Source organism: Microtus ochrogaster, chromosome 18 (genome assembly GCF_000317375.1).
Source record: "Microtus ochrogaster isolate Prairie Vole_2 chromosome 18, MicOch1.0, whole genome shotgun sequence".
Lineage (NCBI taxonomy): Eukaryota > Metazoa > Chordata > Mammalia > Rodentia > Cricetidae > Microtus > Microtus ochrogaster.
The window spans coordinates 56,123,180-56,142,957 of NC_022020.1; the positions used below are offsets into that span (position 1 = coordinate 56,123,180).

At 38.5% G+C, this 19,778-nt stretch overlaps 1 protein-coding gene across 2 annotated transcripts in view; it reads right to left on the reverse strand.

Annotated features, from left to right (window-relative positions):
• Positions 1–19,778, reverse strand: part of Dcc (DCC netrin 1 receptor) — a 1,026,209-nt gene that overhangs the window by 51,080 nt on the left and 955,351 nt on the right. For both annotated transcript variants that reach the window (XM_026783657.1, XM_026783656.1), the window contains exons 22-24: positions 16,477–16,542; positions 10,837–10,999; positions 1,153–1,379 (exon numbers count right to left, since the gene is read on the reverse strand). In XM_026783657.1, the coding sequence (XP_026639458.1) occupies positions 1,153–1,379; positions 10,837–10,999; positions 16,477–16,542 (456 nt within the window). The remainder of the gene's footprint in view (positions 1–1,152; positions 1,380–10,836; positions 11,000–16,476; positions 16,543–19,778) is intronic.

Consider the following 19,778-nt stretch of genomic DNA (forward strand, 5'->3'; position numbering starts at 1 on the left):
AAAAAATGGAAAGGCAGGCTCTTTGGGCTGGTTCCTAACTGTCACTCAAATGTCCATGTATAAGAGACTTGGCTGCCAGCTGCTGGTGCTACTGGAATATGCGAGAACATTTTAGAAAGAGTTCAGAGGTTGGGAACAGTAGGGGGATCTTACGAATCATTCTTTTCTTGCATTGGCTGTCATCTAGCATTAGGTGAGCCAGAATCATATACCTTGATTGATAGTGTTATCATGGGCCCAAAGCAACAGATCCAGGCTAACAGAGACTGGAAGTTCTGAAACTGTAAGTAATAATAACCTTCCCTCTTTATAACTCAAATATTCAGATATTTTCAGTGCGTTAATGAAAATCCGAATAACAAACAGGAAGCTGCATAAATGTGAGTCTAAAATGGACCATGACTCTTCTGCCCCCTTTATTATTCCCATCTGCTTGGAGGTCCTAGAAGATTGAAGATACAGATTGTAAACCCAAGTCTCCATATTCAAAAATCTAGCTAGCATTGAGGGAAGAGAACCTTTAAATTCTGGATTACAGTTTTCAGTAGGGCTAGGTTGTCCTTGAATCTGCTCAAGACAATCTTCAAATACCAGGAGAAGAATGTTTAACCCGTGCTTGAAGAAATGGTGACTAAAAAAAAAAAAATTAGAAATTTTGAAATGACAAAGTCCAGTACACTGATTTTAACATTCTCTTGTTTGGCAACCACCTTGAGAGGAGATTCGGGGCTTTTTCCTGAGCTCATCTTATGTGCTACTGTCCTTCTAGTTAAGCACTCAGATAATACGATGACCTCCGGAAAACAATGTATTTCAGAACTACTTTATTGAATTCTTAGTGATTGCTGGGTACCATTTATTATGATCCAGTCTATTGAACAATTGGCATTTCTTCATTTAGTTCTGTATACCAACAGCCTTCAAATGACTTTGTCCAGTGAGAGATCACATAATAATGTGACTGGGGATGACAGTAGACCTCCATGGTAATGAATGCCAAAATAATGATATTTTCATTCTTCCGGTGTTCCTAAAGATATTTTTTTAAACAATGAATCAATAGAAAACTTAGAATCATCTTTTAATAACCCACAGAGATTGGAAACCTCAAGCTTCATTGCTTTAACAGCACTTTTACTAGAATAGCATTACCTGAATGTGAGGCGCTTTTGCTTCCCATCTGGGTTTCTGATTGGCTGTGGCTAACTGGTGTGAGGTCTTGGCAGCTCTGGATGGGGGAGTCCCTTCCTGCAGGGTCAGTTCCTGAAGGCTTCTCAATGTTTTTCATTTCCATTTCTTCATGATGGATCCAAAGGTCAGGAGGTCGGAGGTCCTTTTGACTGCCCTTCCTCTTGCTCACACTGTGCGTGGCCCGTTTCCTATGCAACAAAGTGACAGAGCAGGTGTGAGTCCTTCTATCCAAGGGGGCTTCCTTTCTTTTCTTTGTCAGTTCAGGTTAAAAGCAGAGAAAAGAAACAAAAGGACTCCCAGGAGGAATCAGATGAAACCCCAAAATTGGCAGGCTTGTCTTGGCCCTCTTTCCTCTTCTCCCCCAAGAGTCTCAACACATTTCTAGGAGATGCTGAGCTGAATCCCCAGGGGGTCTCAGCAGCCTGCCAGAAGCCATTCACCAGCTTCAGCAGCTGGAGATTCATGCACAAGGTGACAATGGGTTAGAGGGAGCCATATGCCAATCTTTGGAGGTAGGCATAAGGTACCTGACTGCAACATCTGTTTCAGAGATAAATGAAGGAGTAGCTTTGAAAGGGCAGAGAGAAATAAAAAAGGCCAGAATTCGTGCCAACAGCTGAGATCTGAGCTTAGAAGAAAGTCTATGCCTCAGCTGTATAATTTAATGTGCAACTGGGATGCTTGCTATTTGAAAACAGAAGGCCGCATGAGGACATTCCTAGGTGAATAAACACTTTCCCTTGGAGTCCTGTCTGGATCCAAACACAATGAGAGTTGTTTTTTAAAATTAGAAGAGAAAGAAAGATCCCTTCTCTGGAAATGTGTTTCCTATCTCTCTTATTTGCTTCAGTAAGATTTTAACTAGCCCATTTTTTTTTTTCAGCGATAATCACAACTCGAGAATACTGAGACTCAAATGCTCTCTGTGTATAAAGTAAAGTAGCACCGTGCTTGTACACTAACCATTTGCATCAGCAGCAATCCACAAAACTATGGCTCACAGGCCAGATCTGCCCCAACCTGTCTTGTAAATAAAGTTTTATTGAGAAGTGGGGTCGCTCCTTAGCCTGTGCAGTGTAGTGACAGAATTGACGAGTTGTGTTGAAAACTGTGTGCTGAAAATCTTAAACTGGGATTATTGCGAACTCCAGAGCTAGTTTCAACTATGCTTTCTAATTTCATAAATGTTAATCTCTACTTGAAACTTCAAATTTTTTTAAAAAAAATAAGAAAACACAGAATGCAAATAGCTAAATCTGATTTGGACAGAAGCCCTTAAAAGTTTTTAGAAACACATACTTTCTGTTTTTCTCATTTACAACATGACTGCTTTATTCAGGAAATGGCTTCCAATGTTTGGGAAGTGTCCAAGACAAGGTAATCTCTCTCTCTCTCTCTCTCTCTCTCTCTCTCTCTCTCTCTCTCTCTCTCTCTGTGCTTGTGTGTGTGCATGAGCATGCTTGCCTGTGTGCAATTGTTTGCATGGAGGTCAGGGGTCAGTCTTTGATGATATTTATCCAGATCAGTTTACCTTATTTTGGAATCAGGGTTTTGAAAATCACCAATTAGGCTAGCCTTACCACCAAGCCCCAGATATTTGCCCATCTCCACAAGATCTGAACCTGACTAAGATATCTGGGTTTGGCAATGCTGTAGGGGATCCAACTGAAGTCTTCATGTTCATCCAGCACAAGCACTTTAATGAATGAGGCATTTTCCCCAGGCCTCAAACAAGCTAATCTTAATGAAAAAACCATCACCTATGCAAGACCATTGGGGATGACTTTGCCTTTCCAATTACTGACTTAGAAGCTTTGCAAACATTTTCCAATTAATGTTCAACGGTACAATTTGTTGAAATTTCCCAGCATTCTTTCTGTCTTTCTGAAGTATACTGATGGGAACGGGAGACAAAGAGCTCCAGACTTACTAGCTGCTTTGTGGTTTATTAGACAATAGTGACATTGCTCTGCTACCGCACTACATCATCCCTTAGGTCAAACTTAAGTCCTTAGTTGGCTTTCTGGTGTCCAAGACAATAATCACTGGCTTCCTGTATATGAATCCATTTTCCTGCACTTCACCTGACCTCCTCAACAGATCTGCAACACTTGCTATGTGTTTTCTACTCCTAGTGACAGCATAGAAGATTTTCTCACTGTTAAACAGATCACCGTTTTCTTTCTTTCTTTCTTTCTTTCTTTCTTTCTTTCTTTCTTTCTGTCTAAAATGCTAAATGACTTCAACACGCCATGATTGTCTTCAGAGAAGTACCAGTACCCCACACAGAATGACACCATGTGCTTCATCAGGGTGACTTGATATTTAAATTGTCCATAAAAACATTTCTGATCCGAATTTTTTACTAGGGCCAGAAAGGTAGCTCAGTTGTTCAAAGCCTTACAGATCTTACACAGGACCCAGGTTTGAATCTCAATATCCTAGTCAGGGCAGCACATAGTGACCTATAAGCCTAGCTCTGGGCATCTGGTCATCTTATATGCACACACACATACACACACACACAAGCATACATACAAACATAGAGATGTAGAGATGATTATTCAATCCTAAAAAAAAAAATTTTTTTTTTTTTTTTTTTTTTTGTGGAAAGCAAAGGAGAGATGGATCAACCCTGTAATCCTAGCATTAAAGATGCTGAGGTAAAAAAGGCATGCTAAGTTTTAGGGCTACACAATGAGTGGTATTCCAGCATGGTCTACAATTGAGAACCTATCTCAAAGGAGCAAACAGATACACACACACACACACACACACACACACACACACACACACACACACACTTTGAAACTAGGAATAAATTCAGAATTCTTGTTGACTCAGGCTTAAATGTATGCCTTGTTCAAGTTTCCATTTACCCCGACCTCTCTCACTAAGAAGAGGAAGTCATGATTCCTGGTCAACGCAGACAGCTTTGCCGATCGACTCCTTGCAGATTCCAGTCTTCTCTAGGCAGCGCTTAGCTGACCAGTGAGATGCTGGGAAGATCCCGCAGGTCTCTAAACAGGTTCATTTGCTGGTTGTGTGTGTTTTGTCGGGTCCCATTCACCACTCCACTTTCCACAAGGTTGACTTTTCAAGAGAGGAGCCGTCTGCTCAGAAATGTTCCTCTCCAGCCCTTCCCTGCACAGTGTGGCAGGTGTTCAATAAACCAGGCAGGTGCTCCTAACTAAAGCTTCTGAAATTTGTCTTTAAACTCTGCAAAGGGCAGCTGTCATCCTGACCTTCTGCCCATCTGTTGTGTCCCTAGCTTAATGGCTGAAACTATAGAAGAGAACTCAGCTCTCTGGATTCGGCAGTAGAATCTTTGTAACATGTGTGCAGAGGGACCTCTTGATGATTTCTCAAAGTGTGGCCCAGGACAGAGCCAGAGGAGGCACTGCCTATGAACTCGGCAGGACTACTGAACAAGAGGCCATACTGAGGGGTGGGAAGAACTGTGTTCTAACAGGCAAATTTAATGCATGCCAGTTACTGCCAGAAGATTTATTTAGTTTTATTTGCTTGTATTTTAAATCTGTTGTTCCTATTAAATGAAGAAATACCACACAATGAACTCTTCCTCACAATACAAACATTGCTCCACTATTTTATATGATAAAATTGAAGTCTTACACACTAATTTGCAACCCAAGTAGATAGGCAGATTATAGTTAAATATGTGACGATATATATCAATAGAAATGTGATGAAATAAATATGTCTATGTTTATTCAAGTAAGAAATTCTTCATGATCAATAAAAATAATTACGATTTACTTAAGGTAATAATTTACATTCCCCTGTAAAACAGGATGAGCATCCCACTCTTCAGTGACGTGGTAACAGAGACAACAAAGAGGCCCCAGGTGTGTTCCTTATTCCACAGCACTCACTGCCTTCCACTCCCACTTACTGAGAGCTCAGTGAAGATTATTTCTCTTTCAGATTGGAAATGATCTTGCTTTTGTCTGTATTAATTGGTTCTAATGTTTCTGTGGTGGAGATCGTGTGGGAGAAAGTCCTCCCTAAAATTAAAAAAAAATACGAAAACCCATACATAATTGTAGGGAAAAATATTTTACCCTTTTTTTCAGCATGCATCTAATAACACAATTATATTGCTGTAGCTCTGTGGTGGACCTTGAGATCAGGGAGAGTGATGCCTATGGAAGTTATCTTATCATACAGGATTGTTTAGCTATCCTGGGTTTTTGTTTGTCCATATGAAGTTGAGCATTGCCCTTTCAAGGTCTGTAAAGAATTGTGTTAGAATTTTGATGGGGATTGCATAAATCTGCAGATTGTTTTTAGTAAAATGATCATTTTATTATGTTAATCCGACTGATCAATGAGCATAGAACTTTCCATCTTTTGACATCTTCAATTTTTTTCTTCAAAGACTTGAAGTTCTTGTCATACATGTCTTTCACTTGCATGGTTAGAGTTACCCCAAGATATTTTTGTTGTTTGTAGCTATTATGAAGAGAGTTGTTTCCCTGGTTTCTTTCTCAATCTTTTTATTGTTCATATAGAAGAGGGTTACTGATTTTTCCAGTCACTTAACTAAAGGTGTTTACCAGCTGCAGGAACTCCCTGATAGAATTTTTGATCACACACACACACACACACACACACACACACACACACACACACACACACATATATTATCATATCATCTGCAAATAGTGATACTCTGAACTTTTTATCCAGTTTGTATTCCCTTGATCTCCTTTTGTTGTCTTATTTCTTTAACTAGAACTTCTAACACTATATTGAATAGATATGGAGAGAGTTGACAGCCTTGTCTTGTGCCTGATTTTAGTGGATTTGCTTTCATTTTCTCCCAATTTAATTTGATATTGACTGTCGGCTTGCTATATATTGCTTTTATTGTATTTAGGTATGTACCTTGTATCTCTGTTCTAAGACTTTTATCATAAAGGGGTGTTAGATTTTGTCAAAGGCTTTTTCAGCATCTAATGAGATGATCAAGTGTTTTTTTTTTCCTTTCAGTTTGTTTATATGGTAGATTACTTTGACAGATTAAAAAAACAGTTTGATATTGGCATAAAAACAGACAGGTGGATCAGTTGGATGGAATCAAAGACTCAGACATAAATCTACATACTTATGGACACCTGATTTTTGACAAATAAGTCAAAATTATACACCAGAAAAAAGAAAGCATCTTCATAAGTGATGCTGGTAAAACTGGATGTTGGCCTGCAGAAGAATGCATCTATCACTCCGAACAAAATTCAAGTCCCAGTAGATCAAAGACTCAACATAAAACCATTTACACTGAATCTGACAAAAGGAAGTGGGAAATCACATTGAACACACTAAAACATGAGGCAACTTTCTGAATAGACCACCAGCAGCACACACACACTGAGATTGACAATAAATGAGACCTCATGAAACTGAAAAGCTTCTGTAAGACAAAGGACAGTATCAAAAGGATGAAAGATAGTCTACAGGAAAGCTTCTTCACCAATTCTACATTTGACAGAGGGCTGATCTCCAAAATATATCATGAACTCAAGAACCTAGATATCAAAACAACAACAACAAAACAAATAATCCAATTTTAAAAATGGGGTACAAGCCTAAACAGAATTCTCAGCAGAAGAATCTCAAATGGCCAAGAAACACTTAAAGAAATGTTCACCTTCCTTAATCATGAGGGAAATGCAAATCAAAATGACTGAGATTCTATCTTACACCTCTCAGAATGGGTAGGACCTTAAACACAAATGGCAACTTATTCTAGAGAAAATGGGGAGCAAGGGGGAAGGAAATGCCCTCATTCCTGGTGGTTACACAAACTTGCAAAACAACTTTGGAAATCAATATGGTGGTTGTTCAGAAAAGTGGGATCTACCTCAAGATTCAGCTACCACTCTTGTGCCTATACTCAAAGGATGCTCAGTTATACCACAAGGACACACTTGCTCAACTATGTTCATAGCAGTTTTATTTGTAATAACCAGAACCTGAAAAAACCTACATGCCACCAAATCAAAGAATGGATAAAGAAAATATGGGTCCATTTACGTAATGAAGTATTACTAAGCTGATTTCTTTGGGTCATTCACAGGATTGTGTCTTTGACTTCATGTTCTCTAATTTTATTAGCTGGTTATGTTTAGGGCACACTCTGCCTTTTTCTGTTAAAAATGTCAAACTCTTATTATTCCAAAGGTCTTCCTGTGGGTTTCAAGGTGCTTTAAGGTGCTCTCCAAAGATTGACAAGTTTATTTCTACACCTTAGAGAGAAGACATTTTCCCTGTGTAGGGACAACACATTCCCAGGAACATAGGTTAACTAGAAAACCTGTAAGAGATCTTAAGCCAGAATTAGTCAGAATTAGAACATCCACACAATAATGAGTGAAGCAAGCAAAACTGGAACTCCAAACCCACTACAGAGAGCATCATTAAATTCAGGGTTCCTCGTGAATGTGACAAGGTTTTAACCACTACTAAATTTTAGCACCTGCTTCCTGCCCCTTCACGTGAATTCTCAACTCCACCTCAGACACCTGAAACCTTGATGCTACACTATGCCAAGTCTGAACAACCCTTCTCAGGAACGCCAGACCAAGAGACTATTCAATGCTTTACTGTCATGATTTGCGCATGGTTTGTTTCAATGGAAACACATATTGAGACTGGTCTCGAGAGTAACAGGTTTTACTGGTGTGGAGACCACAAAAAAGATGAATGTCTTATATTTCAGTGATGGATCATATTTTGTGGCTTGGTTTGCTGATCAAAAAAGTGGGCTCATGGAGCTGTCAAAGTAGGGCTCCTTCTTGTCCCTGCTGCCTGTTTTGTCATGTCTCCTCTCTTCCATACCTGTTTTCTTGTTCTGCTTTGTCACCTTGCATATAGCCACATCAGAAGACCCTCACCATCAGCTAAAGCATGCAGTGCTATGCTCTTAGACTGCAAGGATATTGAATCCAAAATAAACCTATATTCTTGATAAATGATCCAGTTTCACGTATTTTGTTATAATGGCAGTCAATCATTGACTAAATTAATTAGCTCTTGTTCCTGACCTTTGTTAAGCGTTATGAGCTCTGGGAGACTGTGTCTTCTCTCAGTGTTCACACCTGAGACTGACTTTGTTAAACTCCTTCCATCAACATTCTCCTTTCAGGTAGTGAACTGGCTAACCAGTAACCACCAGTTCCAAACAGTACAAACCATGACTGTAGCTGGATAGAAATTACATGTAAAGACTGTCTCTGGACCTCTCTGGAGTTTTCCTAAGGGTGCACTAGTTACAGGTTTCACATAGAGTGCTGAAGGACACAATAGAGACCATCAATAGAGCTATAGGATGTATGAGAGAGAGAAAGACCAGGCATGAGAGAAGGGGAGAATGGGTTGCTGGAGAATCTTTCTTACAATGAATGTAGAGAATAGCCATTCAGCCAGCCACTTCCAGCCAAGCCTCAGGGTTTAAGTCAGGGCAAATGAGAGGCCAATAACAAAACAAAAGGAAAGGGAACAAAAGGCGTTAAAGCCAATGAGAGAGTGAGTGTAGCTGAAAATACATGTCAGACCGGATTTAATAAAAACTTAGAAGCCTCAACCCAATTATAAAATGGGGCACTGAGCTGAACAGAGAATTCTCAACAGAAGAACTTCAAATGGCCAAAAGACACTTAAGGTCATGCTCAACTTCCTTAGCGATCAGGGAAATGCAAATCAAGACAACTTTAAGATACCATCTTACACCTGTCAGAATGGCTAAAATAAAAAACACCAATAATAGCCTTTGCTGGAGAGGTTGTGAAGAAAGGGGTACTCTCATCCATTGCTGGTGGGAATGCAAACTTTGTGCAACCACTTTGGAAAGCAGTGTGGCTGTTTCTCAGGAAATTCGGGATCAACTTACCCCTGGACCCAGCAATACCACTCTTGGGAATATACCCAAGAGAGGCCTTATCATACAACAAAAATATATGCTCTACGATGTTCATAGCAGCATTGTTTGTAACAGCCAGAACCTGGAAACAACCTAGATGCCCTTCAATGGAAGAATGGATGAAGAAAGTATGGAATATATACATATTAGAGTACTACTCAGCAGTAAAAAACAAGGGCTTCTTGAATTTTGCAGGCAAATGAATGGAAATAGAAAACACTATCTTGAGTGAGGTAAGCCAGACCCAAAAAGAGGAGCATGGGATGTACTCACTCATATTTGGTTTCTAGCCATAAACAAAGGACATTGAACCTATAATTAGTGATCCTAGAGAAGCTAAATAAGGAGAACCCAAAGAAAAACATATAGGCATCCTCCTGAATATTAACCTTCATCAGGCGATGAAAGGAGACAGAGACAGGGACCCACATTGGAGAACCGGACATAATTCTCAAGGTCCAAATCAGGAGCAGAAGGAGAGAGAGCACGAGCAAGGAACTCAGGACCGCAAGGGGTGCACCCACACACTGAGACAATGGGGATGTTCTATTGGGAACTCACCAAGGCCAGCTGGCCTGGGTCTGAAAAAGCCTGAGATAAAACCGAACTCTCTGAACATAGCGGACAATGAGGACTACTGAGAACTCAAGAACAATGGCAATGGGTTTCTGATCCTACTGCACATACTGGCTTTGTAAGAGCCTAGGCAGTTTGGATGCTCAACTTACTAGACCTGGATGGAGGTGGGGTTCCTTGGACTTCCCACAGGGCAGGGAACCCTGATTGCTCTTCGGGCTGAGGAGGGAGGGGGACTTGATTGGAGGAGGGCGAGGGAAATGGGAGGCAGTGGCGGGGAAGAGATGGAAATCTTTAATAAATAAATAAACTACATCTTAAAAAAAGAAAGAAAGAAAAGAAAAAAATAAAAATAAAAAGTTTTACATGAAAAAACAAAAACAAAAAAACTTAGAAGCCAATGGCCATGAGACTCTGGCAACTTAGAATATGCAAACATGGGCAGACATGCTGGTTCCGAAGTACTGCTGGAAGGAATGGGTTGTGTCTAAATCACATTTTCATTCTAAACTTTGTGCATGATGCAACCCTCTCTAGACAGTAAAATCAAGAACTGTAAAATATGAAAATGTTTAGAAGTCATTAAAGACATTATTTCCTGACATTTAAACATAGAAAAGGAGTAGGAACCTTTTCAAATTGCTGGACTCTTCTTTCTTCCCTAATGCCTTAGAGCTAAGCATTCGGTAAGTTTGTAATGCCATTGAGTTTGATATGCTATATTTAGTCAATCCATTCAACACACATTGATTATCTGCCTGCAGGACTCCCTGCCAAATGTGATAAATATGTACTGTGGAGGAACAATATCTCCAACTGTCTAGAAGCAATTACAGAGATGGGTAGAATAGAGACATGGCGGAGTTCGTTTCTGAGGGCAATTTACAGAAGAGTCTACAGAGAAGTAAAAGGAAACAGAAACGCACGATTGTCTCTAAGGGTTGTGTAAAATTTGCAAGTCTAACTGTAACTCAATTATAGACTTACAATGGACAGAAGTGGGTTTAGTCAGGGTCAAGCAATAAGAGACGCATGGTGAATTATGGAAAAAAACACAGAGAGAGCCATCAGGAATAGAGCCAGAGAAGGAAACTCTTTTCTTCATGGAGTCAGTTGCTACTCACTTCCTCTGCTGGGCTGAAGAGCGCCGGGTACAAATCACAGCTACGATCACCACGACCAACACTGTGAGGATGCCCACGGTGACCACAGTTATCACAAGCAGGTTGCTGTTCTTCTGAGGAGTGACACTGCCATGCGGGGGGTGCATCTGTCCGATGGGTGGTTCTAGGGGAAAAACAAGCATATAGTGTTCAGGATTAGGGAGAGGTTGTCACCACCGTTCATCGGACCTTAAGAAAGACGAAGAGTTCTTACTATTGAAGCCTGACAAACGTGGACAGGAAAGGCTATTCAAAATAGTCCAAAACAGAAAAAAATGTAAATGTTGATTAACTAAACAATGGTGATATATCCATTTAATAGAATACTGTCCAACCATAAAAGAAATGAAGTTCTGATTCATGCTACAATGTAGAAGTTAAGCGAAATCAATTAGAGGCTGGGTAGTGTTTCATGCCACTCATAAAATATCTAGAGTAGGAAAATCAATGAAAACTGAATGAATTTTAGTGTCGGTCAGTGGATGGAAAGAGTGGCCAGTGAGAACAGATAAGAGGACTGAGCTGCCTTTTTAACTCCCAGAACCTTTCTAAATTAGATAGTGTAATGCTAGCCTAACCTGTTGATTATACTAAAAACACGCAACTTGAATCAGTTCCAAAGGTGATTTGTATATCCTGATCCACAAGCTAAGATGTATAATAATTGAGAGAAAAAAAAATCCATGGAGTCTGCTTTGTGTTGGTAAGCTAGTCCTGGTGTGGAATCTTCCCTGGAGTATGGTTGCTATACTTAACCACACTCCATGGCAGAAAACTGATTTGCTCTCTGCCGGCATGTATTATCCGAAAATAATTTCTTGGTTAAAGGAGGGACTCTGTGTCCACCTCCCGTTCTCAGTTCTGGTGTTTTTTTTTCGTTTTTTTTTTTTTTTTTTTGTTTTGTTTTGTTTTGTTTTCCGGATTTAGGTCGTGTGTGCGTACTGCTAGAGTCTCCATGAATTCACATGTGTATCACTTCTGTTGTGTCTGAAGGTATTGTTGTATCTTCCCATTGGCATTAAAGTATTTGCAGGAAATATTTTTTGAGTTCCTACTAAAATTTACCAGTCTCAGAACAATCATTTAACAGATACACATGGGACTTTATGTTACATTAATTCGAGTAGTTGAAATGTGATGGCATTTTGAGGGAGAAAAAGCATGTTTTTTTTTTAACCTGATAGCCTATATGTGTTAACTTAAAAGAAAATTTAAAAGGCACCCAACAGTTCTGAGTATTTGTAAATCAATTAATAATTTCATTTTTTTACTAATAAAAAGGAATCAAAGTACTAAAAGCATTTCAAGTTTAACATTGTTTCCAAATGGAAGTCAACAGAATAATGTTTTATAGACTTTCTAGATCTTTTGATCAAATTCGCTAAACTGATTTTTCAAATTCCAACTAGCAAAGGGAATTGGTACTTCTTGGAGGGCATAGCAGGATTGAATTGAAGTAATTTTCATGGTGGTTTTCTTTCAAACAAATGTAAAACACAAATTATGTTTCTAGAAGTTGAAGCATGTTCAGCATTAGGAAAAGTTATGGAGTATATTCTAAAATTAAATGCATTATAAAATTGAACTAGTATCATGTCAGCAAAATTTACCTTTGATTCTACCTGACATAAGAAAATACTAAGAAGGCTTCTTCACCTGCTACAATTTAATTAAGGGCTTTCAACTATGAGAGAATTCATGAACTATAGCACTGGTTTTTTGTTTGTTTGCTTGGGATCTTTTTTAGATGAAATTTAAAAGTGAATTTTTGAAAGGGTGGCGTGAAAAGAAAAGAACATAAATATTAGCAGGGTCTAAATTTATTTGCAACTTCCTTGAGTATCCGACAATAAGCTATTATTCTATTACTGTTTGAAAGATGAACCCAGCAAATATAGAGAGAGTCAGAAAACCCCCATAATTCTGTCAGTCTAAGAGATACGTATGCATTTTCATTATGTGAGAGGTTCAAGAACAAAAAGACTTGAACAAATTTTTGTCAATGTAGACTTTTTTTTTTAAGGGTAAGATGCAGGCACCGACTTTGCTCTATGGGACCTTTTTTACATGTTAATTGGGAAAAACTGTCCCCTTCCCAAAACTTAATTACTAGGCTTGTAACTGGGAATCCTACTTTTCACAGGACATTGTGGAATCACTTATTAGAGCCAGGGCTTGAGTCAGATTGCATATTCACCATAATTCTTCTGCTAGCAATATAGTAGAGGAAAGAGATGAAGTTTCTTTTTCACCATCCGTGTGTCTAGGGGTTTCCAGTTCACTGTAATCAGTTAGTGTAATGGTCTGTCTCTTTAGTAGTGATCTAGATGCCTTGCAGGTACATCATTAGCCTCATTCACTTAGCATAATATTTTTAAAACATCATGAAGTGATGGGGAAAACTGAGCAGGAATAATGCCAGCAGATTATGTGAACTGGCTAGAAGCACTGAATGTCATTATTTGTTTTCCTTCCAAGAACTTCCCTGTGAGGTAATGTTCGTTAAGTCCAATTTAATTATAATTTTATTCTCACTAAGAATTTTCTTCAGTAAAAGATAAAAACAAATGCATGTAGGGGCATGCATTTCTCCAAATCACTGTCCTTTTCTTCATCTGAGGACTCTGTTAAACAGGAAAATTTTGTTGATTGACACATTCATGTCAGATTTAGTTTGGGGCCTGTTTTTGAACGACGGTTTCATTTTATTTTGAAAGACAACTTCAAGCACTTAAACAACTTTTAAGTTTGATCCATACTGGAAGACTGCAACATTTAAGAAGTGAAAATACAAGCATTTAGAAGTAATTTTGAATAATTTCTTATTGCTTATACATAACGTTAAGAAGCATATGTACACTGATATTGAAATCTCTTGTAAAGAATTTACTTATATTTGATTCTTAAGCAGTTGTGAACAAATTACAACTCTGCTTGCTAAACCTAACTCTATCCAACAATCCAACACTGCGTCCTTTAGGACTCATAGCTTCTGAGAGGAGACAATTTTGCCTGTGGCTACACTTTCTCCACCACTAGCATTTGCATCCAACGCTTGGCAATAATGAAAGCCATAAGTGGACCGTTACACTTTCCCTATAATCCCTATGGTTTTCTTCTTTAATTTTCTGAATTTTGTCCTTCAAAAAGTACTATTCTGTGGTCATATTCATAACAGAATGAACTCTTATTCAAATGACTTGATAAAATTGATGTTTCAAAATAAGGATAATTCAAAAGTGTATTACTTACTACTATGTATTCCAGGAATGAGGGGGAGGACATATGAAAAACAAGATGAAGATGTGGGCCTCCTAGATGAAGCATCCAGGATTTAATCTTACTTAATAAGTAAGATTATAATCTTAATAAACAAAATCATTCCATGCTAGAATAGGTGTTCAGGATGTTCTCTAAGGTCTGAATATCTTGACCCATCAAGCTAATGCATATGTTGAAATCTAATTTTTGTTTTTCTGAGATTTCGTGGTGAGGTTTCTGGGTATGACTATGTGATGCAGGCAGAACCTTCATGAACTGGATCTGTGTCCTCATTAGAGATGCCAAGAGATTCCTGCTACAATTTACACCAAGGGAGGACACAGACTATGCCATCTGGGAAGTAAAGAAGAAGGTCTTCCTATGCGCACAGTGTCCTGAGACCTTGACCTTGAACTGTCTTTCCAGCCTTTGGAAGAATTATGAACAACAAATTCATGTTGTTTACAAGTTACTCAATGTTATGTAGTTTGTGACAAAACAGGGATCGATAAAAAAATAAAGGAAAGTAAATATATTTGTCTATTAAGTAAAGGCTAGTAATAGGGGAGGAAGTTATAGGGGGAAATTGAAAAGTTATTAAAGAACATTACTATTTGCTGTGGGACAGTGACTCAAGCATCTGGTTGTATAAAAATACACACACAGTGTGTGCATATGGATATACTGATACCTCTTGGAAATTTTATACATTTAATTATACTAGCATACAATAGGAACTAATCACTTAATTTGCCTATTATAATTTCATAACCAGAAAAAAATTAAATAATAATTTCTCTCTTCCCATCTGGATCTTTTATTAGGAAACTGCCCAAATGGAAATGTATCTGTTAGTTAATCAAACCTCTCATGCAATACTACTAAAGTGGATAAATAATTTTGTTAGTTATAAAATGAAATACTGTGCAGCAGTGGAGAAAAATGAGTGAGAACTATTTTAAGGACATGGATAAAATTTACCAGATTTAAAGACAAATTGTAGCACGATCCATAGAGGATTTAATTGGTATTTTTCATAAAATTATAGACATGCGAAATAATTTATTTACATAGCCGTATATAGGAAACATCAATCTGCAAAGTACATTAGAGAAGAGAAGATGAATAGAGAGTACACGCTGATTTAGACACATCCCGGGGATTTCAACTGCATGGTCAACTGTAGCCTCTTAGAGGTTATTATGCTGTGATATATAGCATCACAGATATTATTGCATTTTGCATATGAATGGTTTTTAGTGAGTCAAACCAAGCAAGAACAGCATGTTTTCCAGTGATGAGCATGATACATTAGTCCTTTGGATCGAGTTAATTTATCCTTTCAAAGATTCTGTTTCAGCAAGACTGAGACCCGCTTCTGGAGTGTGACTTTCAGCCTGCCCCATGTTCATTACCTGGTATTTCTTCCATGTGGGCCCCTAGAAGTCCACAGTTATAAGAAAAATTTCACTGGAGAAAGCAAGAAAAGAAAACTGCCTAAACTTGAGAGTACAAAGGACCAGTAATCATAAAATAGTATAGGATTTAAAGAGTGAACAGTCCCAGTAACTTTATCAAGCACCGTTGGTGATAAGTCTATTGATAAGTCAATCGTTACTTATCATCTCTCTCCAATAGAAAAGACTGTTGTAAACATGGAAAATACACTACACATCTCAAACTATAAGTATTTAATTTCTTGTGCTGGTTAGATTTTGTCCCATTGACACAGAAGAGGGTAATCTGGGAAGAGGGAACTTCATTACACTGGGCTATAGGCAAGTCTGCAGGTCATATTTTGATTACTGACTGATGTGGTAGGGTGCAGCCCACTATGCACAAAACCACTCCTGGGCCCCGTCCTGGACTGTATAAGGAAGTAAGCAAAGCAATCCACAAAGAGTAAACCAGTAAGCACCATTCATCCATGGCCTCTGTTTTGGTTCCTGTCTCCAGGTTCCTACCTCGAGCTCCTATCCTGATTTCCTTCGGTGATGGACTAAAAACTGTAAACTGAAATAAACCATTTCCTACCTTCATTGTTTTGGTCTATGTTTTCTCACCATATTAGAAAGCAAACTAGGGAAGGTCTATATCATTTATGGATTGCCCCAGTACTGGAACTTGTCTAATTATTTTTCATGCACCTGCCACCTCTAATTGTCATCATTTCCTGGTAGAATGTGTGAAGTTTGCCAATGACATCATTTTTCTATCACCGCAGTAAAGCTGGAAGTCCACAGTCCTTGCCCTTGTCAATAGAAAATTTATTTTGGACACTGTAGAATTAACTGTGTAATTACTGTAGCTAATCCAATAAAACTCAATTTATATACTTACCATTGAGAGTGCTTCTATCAATCAAGTTAGTATCAACTGGCCAATAACCTCCATCTCCATGACGACCTGTATATATCAGCACATTAGAATGTTAGTGGATATAGCTCAGGGAACTACAAACAAAGCATAATAATATGACAAGGAAAAAATCCTAAACATGCAATGAATGAGCAGAATTACTGGTGCCAATTCTAAAAAATTTACTTTTCCAGTGAGTAAGAAAAATCCTTTCATACTTAATCTAGTGAAATTCATTTCTCTGAGATGCAATTTCCTTGTTTTCTTTCTTTCTTTTCATCTCAATATCTAAAATATATTACCAAGAAGCAAACACAAAAGGCCCAACATTGCCATACTAAATGGTCTTCTCCTCAAGACTTCAGAACAAAGATGAACTGGATCATGGCTCCTAGGTCTCGCCGACTTTTATTGTTTCCTGTCAAGAGTTTTTAGCATATTCTTGTGGCTATCTTGCTAGGCCAATATGTGTTTCATTTTAAATTTGATTCCTTGCTAGTTTTTTTAGGAGTAAAGTAAAGTGCTTGATAAATACTTAGAGAACAAAGAAATGTGACCAGGTGCCCCACCTACACAGTCTTCCTATTTGTTGGTTCCTTCACTATGGTATTAGGTGTAAAACAGATGTGAACATACTCTCTAAAAAGATGGAGTCACAAATTAATCAAAAATACTTATAATACAAAGTTAACTAATGGTGCTGTGTTACAGATGACCCTTTATTCATAAACATAGAGAACTGCGATCATTTGATTAGCTTTGATCTTTAGAATATCTAGGTAGACCTCTCATAGAAAAGAGTTAGAGACGTGACTCTGCTTACAGACATGTGCCAGTGTTCAGCATTTGTTTCTGAAGTAATTCTCTTTAGGACAGTGGCGAAAGTGTTGGTAACGATAACTGTGGTTTTCCTAGGATCCATGGGTAGATTACATGTTCAACTTTACAAGTCAGCATTGTGACATTCTTTTGCATACCCAATGTTCTTCTCACTTATGTTTTATTTGCCAAAGAGTGGTTGAGAAGAAACTTAGTATTCTGTTCACTGACTCTCTGAGCACATTTTTAAAAATTCGTTGGGTATCAGTTCTCAGTGGAAGTTCGCATGGACACCAGACTTCCAATAAGCAATGAAAGAAATTAATTCAATCACAATGAATCATGTTTTTCACTTAAAATGCCATATTAAACTCCGCTGGGCTTTGACTCTGAGTATGAAAGGAAATAGAAGTAAGGATGAGGCTTCCATTTGTATGTGGCAGGAAGCTGGGGATATAATAAATAAAAATATGCTGTGGGCATTTTGGCGGTCTAACTACATCAGTGGACAGTCCTGAACTTACCCAGACACCTGACTTATGTAACAAATACATCTGAAGTTTCAAAGAACATGGGCGAAGCTTTGCCCGTAGCACACTGTGGGATCTGTGTTGGAAGAAATGAAGTGAAACAGAAGTTCTACATGCATATTAAGAATATTTTTGCAGAGTATTACTCAGAAGTAAAAAACAAGGACTTCTTGAAGTTTGCGTACAAATGGATGGAAATAGAAAACACTATCCTGAGTGAGGTAAGCCAGACCCAAAAAGAGGAACATGGGATGTACTCACTCATATTTGGTTTCTAGCCATAAATAAAGGACATTGAGCTTATAATTCTCAATCCTAGAGAAGCTAAATAAGAAGGTGAATCCAAAGACAAACATATAGGCATCCTCCTGAATATTAACCTTCATCAGGCGATGAAAGGAGACAGAGACAGAGACCCAAATTGGAGCACCGGACTGAAATCTCAAGGTCCAAATCAGGAGCAGAAGGAGAGGGAGCATGAGCAAGGAACTCAGGACCGCGAGAGGTACACCCACACACTGAGACAATGAGGATATTCTATCCAGAATTCACCAAGGCCAGCTGGCCTGGGTCTGAAAAAAGCATGGGATAAAACCGGACTTGCTGAACATAGCGGACAATGAGGACTACTGAGAACTCAAGAACAATGGCAGTGGGTTTTTGATCCTACTGCACGTACTGGCTTTGGGGGAGCCTAGGCAGATTGGATGTTCACCTTACTAAACCTGGATGGAGGTGGGCGGTCCTTGGACTTCCCACAGGTCAGGGAACCCTGATTGCTCTTCAAGCTGATAAGGGAGAGGGACTTGATCAGGGGAGGGGGAGGGAAATGGGAGGCGGTGGCGGGGAGGAGGCAGAAATCCTTAATAAATAAATAAATTTAAAAAAAAATTAAAAAAAGAATACTTTTGCAGCAACTGAAAGCGGCTAGATTGCAAAGCAGTTGGCCAAAAGGCATGCTAACAACCTAATCACTTAGGCCAGTAAAAGCAATAATTGACTTCTGTAGGGAGTCATCCTGTATTGGCTGGAAATGAGGTGGATAGCCTGGGGAGGATTTTCTTTTTCTCCGGCCTCCTGACAAATGTCTTTTTAATGAAGTTTCTAACTCTCTTTGCTAGTTTGTGGGAGGATGTAAACAGAACTGCACAGGCATATACATGGATAACGTAGACAGGAAGCCATGTGGCTCTGGAACCCCTTGGATTTACCAGGCTCTCAATTACATTGAGAAGACACTAAATAGAAAATACCTTTGATATCATATGGGCCAGAGGTTGAACAAGATATAGGCATTGTGGAAGTGCTTCTAAATAGCATGGTGCTTAAAACTTGGACATTTTCTACCCCTAAAATCTAGTGTGTTGACATGGCTAGTTTTTTTTTTGTTGTTGTTGTTGTTTGCACTAGATTGATATCACAATATAAAATTAAATAACTCTTAATGAACCCATCAAAGTGTCACTTTTAGGAAACATGATATAATCAATGAGGAATATTGGATTCATGGGAATTTAGATATCTTGAAATAGTTCATTGGGAAAGCACAAAACTCATTTCCAGGATATCGAAGACCAAAGATACCTGAATCTAAAGACATGGAACTGAGCCTTAATTTTGTGCTGTTTCCTCTCTTTGAAAGATGCTGTTAAGCTCAAAGGAGGTTTCTCTGATGGGCAAGTAATAAATAACTAATAATAATAGTAAAAGTAATGGCAACAAAATATGCCTCCAGCACTGTTGGGCAAGTCCTAGGAAGTTAGTAAATGAGACTAAAGAGACATAGGACATGATAGTAATGATACTGTTGCCAGGCAGGCCAACACATGTTTGAAGACTTTGTGCTGTGGAATAATATTTAATGTTTTCACTTAATTTGGTTGATTTCATAAACATTGATTCACAGAAATAGAGGCACAGGTTCTATGGTGATAT